The 8513-nt window shown below is 52.1% G+C and overlaps 2 protein-coding genes across 2 annotated transcripts in view; one reads left to right on the top strand and one right to left on the bottom strand.

The window, feature by feature from the left end:
* The window catches only part of P4HTM (prolyl 4-hydroxylase, transmembrane), a 20115-nt gene that overhangs the window by 2053 nt on the left and 9549 nt on the right, over nt 1-8513 (top strand). Inside the window, exons 2-4 of the mRNA XM_010718660.1 lie at nt 7-64; nt 6662-6852; nt 7340-7436. Coding sequence (XP_010716962.1) covers nt 7-64; nt 6662-6852; nt 7340-7436 — 346 coding nt within the window. The remainder of the gene's footprint in view (nt 1-6; nt 65-6661; nt 6853-7339; nt 7437-8513) is intronic.
* LOC100547693 (secreted frizzled-related protein 5-like) lies at nt 1581-6686 on the bottom strand. The gene is made up of 4 exons (XM_010718614.3): nt 4528-6686; nt 4134-4306; nt 3447-3536; nt 1581-2997 (listed from the first exon to the last, which is right to left on the bottom strand). Exons 1-4 carry the CDS (start codon nt 4854-4856, stop codon nt 2663-2665), a joined length of 927 nt encoding a protein of 308 aa, XP_010716916.1. The 5' UTR covers nt 4857-6686; the 3' UTR covers nt 1581-2662.

The raw sequence follows: 8513 nt of genomic DNA, 5'->3' as shown, positions 1-8513 counted from the left end.
GTGGAGCTGGGGCCCGGCCGGACCCGCGCCGCGCGCACCCTTAGCCTCAAGCCGCTGCTCTTCGGTGAGTGCCCGCGGATCGGAGCCCGCGTCCCTGCCGTGTGCCGAGAGCGGGACGGGCGGCCGAGGACCCCGGGAGACCGCGGAGCGTGAGGGAGGGAGGGACGGGAGTGCGGGGCGGTGAGCGGTGGTAAAGCGGGGCGGTGTCGGTGCCCGCTGCCCGCCGGCTTTGTGCCCTGCTCTCGGTTTGCTCTGCAGCGCGGCCGCACCGCGTTCCCCTCTTGATGGTTTGCAGCCTTCCTCGCGTCGCTGCGACTCCCTGGGGTGAGTGCAGCCCTGCAGCCCCCGCCCCGCTCCCCGTGCTGTGGAAATCCGCTGGGAATGCGCCGGTTAATTTGGTGATGGAGCTCGTGTTACTGCAAAGGCAGAGCAGACCTGTTGGCTCTGAGCTGGTGACGCTGGGGGCCTTGAGATGCTTTGCCAATACCTGAGCTTTTCTCTGATTTGGAATCGATTATACAGACTGAAAATCTGGCCACAGATCAGAGCATTTTCTTATTAAATTCCTTTAATGCAGTTGTCGTTTCTACGTATGCAGTGTTCATGGCTCATTTCTAGCAGGTTCTCCATCAGACGTTCATTGAACTCAGGTCTGGAGCTCATACTGCTTGTGCAGTGAGCAGACCCGTGACACAGGTTGGGCAGTGATTTTCCTGCTCCGGTTGCAACCTTCTGTGCCCCACCGGTGCTGCTCCGCTGGACTGATGCTGGCCTCCAGGAGGGCACCCGCAGGCAGCAGTGATCCCACAGCCCCTGATGTGACTCGGGCACCTCTGTCAGCTTCTGGGGCAGGCTGTACCTTCTGATGCTGGCTTTGGGGACGGCCCTGGGCAGGCAGCATTTCAGATCCCTCCCAGTCTGCTCTCCTTTATCCTCTGATAGGGAAGCCCTAATTTAGAAACCTTGACTCGCAAGACAGCTCTTATCTCCCAGATGGACCTGCCAGGAGCCAGCTGTGACTTAAAAAGAATTCCAGAGACCTCTCTATCTACACAAACAGCACCGACCTAAATTGACTGTTTTAAAATCTAATTATTGCGTCTCTGTTGTTTAAATTGGCAGAGGTGTATATTTAATGGGGTGGTGTTAGACAAAGCCAGAAGTCGCTGGCAGAACTCTTGAAGTCCTGAAGGGGATTTTGCTGAATGAGAGCCGGTGTAGGGAGAAGTGGCTGCGCTGTTATCTTTGCTTTCAGCAAAGCAGGGTGGTGTGGGGCTGTGGGCAGCTGGCTGATGGCTTAGTGGGAGCTCTGGGCTTTGGGGCTGGGCACCACAGGGAGCGCACAGTTTATTGTTTTAAATGTGTGTAAGTCATCTGCATTGAACCCAAGTGTATTTCATGGAGCTCTGAAAAAGTCCCTGCCCTATTTCCCCCTCCCTCCTCCCCCCCCCTCCCGCCTCTGGTTATGAGACATCATTTCTAAGCTTGTAAGTCAGACCATCTGTGCGCTTCTTAGTTGGGAAACACCAGTAATCAAATAATCCCATTAATGGAAAACAAATATCAGACAAAGCCTTTTTCAACTTTCAGAGCTTTTACTTGTTGTGTTTTCAAAACGCAGTCTGTTCAGAGATGCTGCCATCACAGGGACCACCTGGCAGCAGGCCCTGCGGGTCGGGCGGCAGTTTGCGAGACGAGGCAGCAGGGAGGAATAAAAATAGGAAATCTCTCTGTGTTTTTCTTCTGAGCCTCAGGGAAATAGAAGTAATTGCTACACAAATGTCAGAGCGCAGCTGAATTGCAATGTGAGTGCTAATCTCAGCCCATATTAAATCTGAAGAGACAGTCTTGGCTGGGTTGTTGGTGTGCTTTACGAGCACAGGGAGGCAATGTGTCTCCATCAAAGCTGGCGGTTCTCTCCACAACTGAGGCTGCAGGCTTTGAGCACAGGGAAGAACGTATTTATCTCCAAAGCTGTGTGTTTTTTTATTTTTTCTGTCATTTTTATTTCATTCTCAAGTTTAATCCAGTGTAGAAAACTTTCCATGGACAGTGCTTTGTTAGACAGTAGAAATCCAACTCGTTTTCTCACTTGGGGATTTGCAGTTTTCTGCTTTCTGTTCACGTAGAGCTGTGGCTACATCCACTGGTGAGCATGATTCCCAGTGTTGTTGCCACCTCTCTCAAGGCTCTGGGGGTATCTTCAGTAGCTTCACAGTTACCAGAAAATTCTGATCCAAACTGCATGCTTTAAGTCAAAAAGTGGTCATTCCCAGTTATGCAGAAATCCTCAGCTGTCTGCTGGGTGCTCAAGAGGGGTCGTTTCCTTTCACCTGTGCAGAAGCCCATGTTTTTAAAGGTCTCTTCTAGTCTGCTCGCCTGTGGACTTCAAGTCACTGATGCTGCGCAAAGCCATCCGCTGTAAGTCCTGGATTTGCAGGAACTTGCCATAGGAATATGTTAAGTCTGCATCCCTAAGCTCTGTCTCGGGAAAAGGGTATTAGTGATCTCAGGGATCTGTAGTGAGGCCCTACCTGCTGACTATGACTGCTTTGATTCGCCTAAAAATACTGAATGTACATCTCCAAAACACCAACTGCCCAGGGAAGGAGTTTCCTAGCCGTAGGGAAGGGAGCCATTTCTTAGCATTAGGATCGAGATCTCAGACCTTCCTGCCGGCCTGCTCGGGGCAGCGGTGATGTTTCCATCTCCGCACGGCCTGGTGCAGGTTCCTGTTCTTCTTCTGCCAAGCGTAGGCCTTGTTCACCACCACTTTGTCGCTCTGCACTTCTCCGCTGATGACAAAGACCCCCGCGTGAGTGCCTCTCATGATGTTGTGGGCGCAGGTAGCATCGATGTCCAGCCACTGCTGCAGCCTGCCTGGGATTTCAGTTCTGAGGAGCGGGCCGTGCTTCAGCACCTCCACCCTGGAGGGGTCCAGGTCGAAGTCGGAGACGGTTGTGGTCGTGTTCTTCCTGAGGATTCGGATTTTCACTGCTGGAGTGGGGAAAAAGAGCTGTTAGTTCTGCTTACACATCATAGCTTTTGGCAACTTACGCGCACAGCTAACATGAGCTTTTGTGCTGCTCCTCTAATGTGGTGACACGTCCACCCAAGCCCGTGCAATTGCAGTCATTGTGGAAAAGTTCTCAGCTGAGCTGAGCTCTTCCAGCACTGAGCACTGTTCTTTCCACCCCGCTTTTCTCACGAGTGCACAAGGCATAGCAACACTGTGGCACGAGCAGAGTGCTTCTAAGGAGCAGTAGCACAAGCAGCAAGTCCTGTTACTTAACAGGTACACTGAGAACTGATCGTCTCTGGAACCTGCTTATAAAAGCCATGATTCCTCCAAGTCAGTTCTTATGGCCAAGCCATTCTTTGTGCGTGTCACAGCTTCCCTGCTGGAGGCTGTGCTGGCTGCAGGGAGGGCAGGTGGGTGTACTCACTGAAATCATTGGCACAGAGGCTGTCCAGGATCTCCCTGGCAGTGCTGGCCTCTTCCAGCTCGCAGTCCTTGCAGCTGGCTCGAGGCACTGCTGCAACAAAAAGCTGGTTAGAACGCCCATTGCTGGAAAAGGCATCACACGGTTTTGACATCGACGAGTGGTGGCTTGTAGTTTTGAAATGGTGCTTCCTCCTGAGCTATCCAGCCCCAGGATAGGAATGTTAAGCTCCCCATCCCACGGTGGGGCAGGCACTGCTCGCTGTGCTTTGTGTAGGCTGTGTTTGTTGCTGCATGTTGCTGTGACATTGCTTAATGAATGTCTGCTGCTTTTCCCCTCCTGGACAGGCGCACTGTGAGCTCCATGTCTTTTAGATTTTCCCCCTGCCCCAAGCCCCGCTGTCTGAGGGCACCCAGGTAGTGATGAGCAGAGCTGAGGGAACAAGCTTCAGCCAATGTCACACTCCTTTTCTAGTCACAGTGCAGTTCTCATAGAGGAAAAACTAGAATTTCCACCTTTCTTTTTAAATATAGCTTAAAGCCAGAAGCTCTAGGAGCTAGGCTGGAACTTTATGATCCTTGATGTCCCTTCCAACCCAAGCCATTCTATGAACATAGGCAAGGCATAGGCTCATCCCTGTGAGTATTCAGCATTACACATGGGAAAACATATGAGAAAAAATGCCCTTACTTCTCCTGCTGGAGGAACTTTCATCCGTGGAGACGGCAGCGATGCACAGCTCGTGGTCTGCAGGGAACTTGTTGCAGTTGAGGATTTCGGGCCAGGGATAGCCATAACAAGCCATGACGGGTGCACAGCTCCTCTTGACGGCCTCGCACAGGCTGCGGCACGGGTAGATGAGCCTGGAGGGGAGCAGGGAAGCAAGCAACAAAAGGCTGTTCTGGAAGTTGGACGGGAGTTCTGTTCTCCCTCAGAAGCGAGGAGAGTCCCTGCTGGGTAATCCCATGTCCCTCACTGTGCTGCCTGAAAGCGGCTGTGATCAGATTGCAGGTCTTTTCTCTCAGGAGGCGAATGCCATCGCTGCCGGGGTGCGATGCGGAAAGAACTCACACAAATGCCTTACCTGTCCAAGCAGATGGGCGCAAAGAGGGAGCAGAGGAAAATCCTGGCGTCGGGATGGCACTCCCTGGCCAGCAAGGGCAGCCAGCTGGAGGACTGCTGGATCACCTCCGGCATGGTCTCGTGCTCCAGCAGGTTGGGGATCCTCATCTCCGAGTATCCGATGTCGTAGCACAGGGCCATGCTGCGCGGGATGGCGGTGCAGCTGGAGGACCTGCGCAGGTAGCTGGCCCGCCCCCCCGGGCAGCCCCACAGCAGCAGGCGCAGCAGCAGGCCTGGCAGCCACGGGGCTCCCCGCCTGCGGGACGCCTTCTCTGTGCTCACAGCCCTCATGGTGCTCGGAGTGAGCTTGCAGCACACCCGGACTGAGCTGCTCCAGCCCGCAGAACGCCTTTTATAGCCTGCGAGCCACCTCCGTGGCAATCCATCCTCATTAAGTGCGGCCCTTTCAGAGCCCTCTTGGGGAAGACAATGCTCCAATTTTCGTTTGCCAGCGGCCCCGATTGTTTGGATTTTAGCAGGGGTTTGGCTTAGATCAGCAGGTGTGGAAATGAGGGCAGCTGGGGAGGGGGTGAATGCCTTGGCCCTGTGTCTTGGGGCTCTCTGTTTGACACCAGCTCTCCAACCCAACCCCTTTCTCTTGCTCCAGGATTAGTCATTATTTCATAAACCCCAATGTTTTCCTCTCTTTTGTTTTTTTTTTCTTCTGAAAGCAATCAAGTGTTGCTCAAAGTCAATTAGGAGGCATTTGTTTAGCTGGACCCATTGTTGAGCGGGATGAGAGATAGGATGGTCTCACAGCCAAAGTTAACTGTTTGGGAGAGCAGTGGGCACAGGAACCAATTTGCAGCTGGGAAGGAAGGCTGTTTGCACTGCGGATTGCCAGCTCTTAGCTGGAAAGCCCCTCACCTTGCAACCTGCCTGGCAGAAAGCACTTCCTGCTAATGCAATTTCTACCTCGTTACAAAATCCCATTACCACCACTGAAGAGAGGGATTGTCCTTCCTCCAGCACGTAATTAAGATTCCAGAAGCTGTCATTATTTGAGCCCGGTTTGAGGAACTGGAGATCCTGAGACTGTTGCTTGCCAGTGGGTATGGTTGGCTCTGACCTGGTGTGAGGCCGTGACGCTCGGGACAGCGGAAGCTCTGGCCCCAAAGCCCCCTCTGTTACAAGGACATTGTTCTGCTGGTGGCAGAAATTGTGTCCTCAGAGGGATACAGCTGCATTGTATCCCCAGGGCTTCCCAGGAGCATTGCGTTTTCTACAGGGCCAGTTCTGGTATGCACTTAAGAGGCCAACTGCTTACTGACAGTCGGAGCTGATAGGGTTGATTTAAGGTCGTGGAAGTAATTAACTTTTATTTTTTCTTTCCGTCTTTGAGGATTGCTGCTGCAGCTGGGATGTGATATGTCCTCAGCACACACCCTGCAGGGCTGCAGTTTAGAGAGCAGGACTTCGTGTCTGAAAGCACTTACAGAATCATTACGACTGGAAAATACATTTAAAATCATCTAATCCAGCCTATCACAGCCATATTCACTTAAGCCTGTCCTGCTCGGATGGCTGTACTTCTTCCCCCTTCATTGGAGGGAATGAATGGGAATAAGTCAGGAAGTTGAGTTTCCCAGTAGAGCAGTGTGCTGGGTATCCCCAAATGGAGTTTGGTTGTTTTCTAGGTGCTGCCTGCTCTGCTGCAGAGCAAAGGAGCATGAAACCCTAGCCATCCTCTCTTCTCCCTGTAAGGACTTCTGGCCTCCCTTCCTGTAAAACAGCAGTTCCAGACTGTGATCCACATGTAACCTTTGAAGTGATAAAACGCAGTGATATGCCTGTGTTTGTTCACTCCTTTGTCCATTGTGGTGATCTGCAAGAAAATAAGGGGCTTGACCCCAGGATCCAAACATTGAGGAATGGCTGCTGTAAAAATACCCATCTCCTGGAGCTCAGGTGTGAGGTGTGTGCTGTCGTAGAGCTCTTCGGGTAGAAAGGTACATATATTTGACTGTCCTACCCCCCTGGCTTGCTAGGAAGTTTTTAAATTTTCCTATTTTCCTCTCTTTTCAGTGGTCTGCTGTTAGTATTTGTCCTAACGTAACAGTTCCTCAGTCTCCATTACTGCTCTCATTTTCCTGCAGAAATTCCAGACTTCCTGACAGAGGAGGAGTGCAAACTCATCATCCATCTGGCACAGCTGAAGGGGCTGCAGAAAAGCCAGATCCTACCGACGGATGACTACGAGGAAGCCATGGAAATGATAGAAATCAGCCAGATGGACTTCTTCAATCTGCTGGACCATAATCAGGATGGGCAGCTGCAGCTCAAAGAGGTAGAGTGCATTTCTTCTTGACTGTGTCCCAGCACACTGAGTTTGTGCAGTAGAGCTGGCTGTGCCCTCCTGCAGCTCACGGGGCTTCAGAATCATCCACAGTAACAAACCTGGGAGGGGAATAAGGAGCACCTTGCCCACAGCTCTTCAGCAGCCTTGTCCTGCAGGGCAGCATGCATCGGAGTAGGTAGAAGGATGTCGCTTCTGGAGGTCAAAGTTAGCTGAGAGCTGTACCTCATCCACCTAAGGATTGGTTAACTGAGCTTCAGCAGTCATTTGCCATCACCTAAACTGGAAATGAAAATGCAGATCTGCCACACAGCGTGGTGCCCGATGATCTCCACTCAAATCTGTGTGCAGAGATGTGCTGACGCCAGGCTGACTGATGCACTGCAGAGGAGAGCTGGCCAGGCCTCAAGCAGGAAACTGGGAGGGTTGCATAGTACTAGAAACCAGTGCCCAGTGTTAATCTGCTTCTGAATTTTAGGTGCTGACTCACACCCGCCTCGGGAACGGCAGGTGGATGACCCCTGAAAACATCCGAGAGATGTACACTGCAGTCAAGGCTGATCCTGATGGGAATGGTAAGAGCAGCTCCTCAGGAATCCCCATGTCCTCAGCATGGGACACCGCACACAGCCATGCAGGGAGAAGCAAAAGCCATGTCCCTGCCCAGGCCTGTTGTACTAGATGGTCTTCCAAGGAAATAACACTGCTTTAGTTAGCAGAAAGTAAAATTGGTGTAGACCTCTCAGAAGCTGCTCTGGCTCTGACCGTGTAGCTCTCATTGTGTGGGCTGCAGCTCTTAAGGTGTTGCCCCTGCTTTCAAAGGGACTTCTACAGCTGTCTGAGGAAGCTGCTTCACTGTCATGGGAGTGCAGCATCGGTGGACTTGGGGTGGTCTTGGTCAGCTTTTAGTGCTGATTCCACCTCTGCCACTGCTCTGTTCTCTGTATTACTCCCCTTACCCTGGTCTCCCTCTGGCCTGGACGTGCACTCTAACCTTTGCTGCTCTAATTAGAGTGTCCTCAATTAAGCAACTCTCCATTTCCTAATCAAATTAAGTGAATGCACAGGCTGTGCATGCTCTCTTCCAGTGACCTGGCATTGAGAGTGCCATAGAGGAGCTGCTTTGGAGATGAAGCAGTACCCATGTGAATGCCTAAATATCCGGAGGACACCCCAAGCACCCATGCTGGTGACATTGTTGGCAGGGGTAGGAGCGTATGACTGAGTTGTCAATGGCTTTTCCACCGTCCCGGATGTTTACAAATGAAAAGTCCTGTTAAAGTGCTTTTGGCAGGACCTTGCTTCCAGAGTGCTGCTTTCCTCCATTGTCACATCGGTGCGTGCCACTGAGGTACCAGGTCACGGCCTGGATGTGTGTCATGGTTTCATGATTTTTCATTATCGGTATTCCACATCATAACATCATGCAATGCACTGGGGGTTTGACTGCTGATGCTCAAGTTCCGGGTGCCTGTCCAGAGGAGAAGAGCAGCTACGTTTCCCCAGGGGGCTTTGCGGTCAACGAGGAGATATAACTCCCGGCAAGGTCACCTGATGCTCTTCTTCTTTGCCTGCGCTGCTTCGCTTGCGCTTCTCTGCCTGCGCTGCTTCGCTTGCGCTTCTCTGCCTGCGCTTCTCGCCTGCGCTTCTCT

This window comes from Meleagris gallopavo, chromosome 14, assembly GCF_000146605.3.
Source record: "Meleagris gallopavo isolate NT-WF06-2002-E0010 breed Aviagen turkey brand Nicholas breeding stock chromosome 14, Turkey_5.1, whole genome shotgun sequence".
NCBI classification, from domain to species: Eukaryota; Metazoa; Chordata; class Aves; order Galliformes; family Phasianidae; genus Meleagris; species Meleagris gallopavo.
The sequence above is the reverse complement of the archived record's forward strand: the minus strand, read 5'-3'. Positions and strand labels throughout refer to the sequence as shown.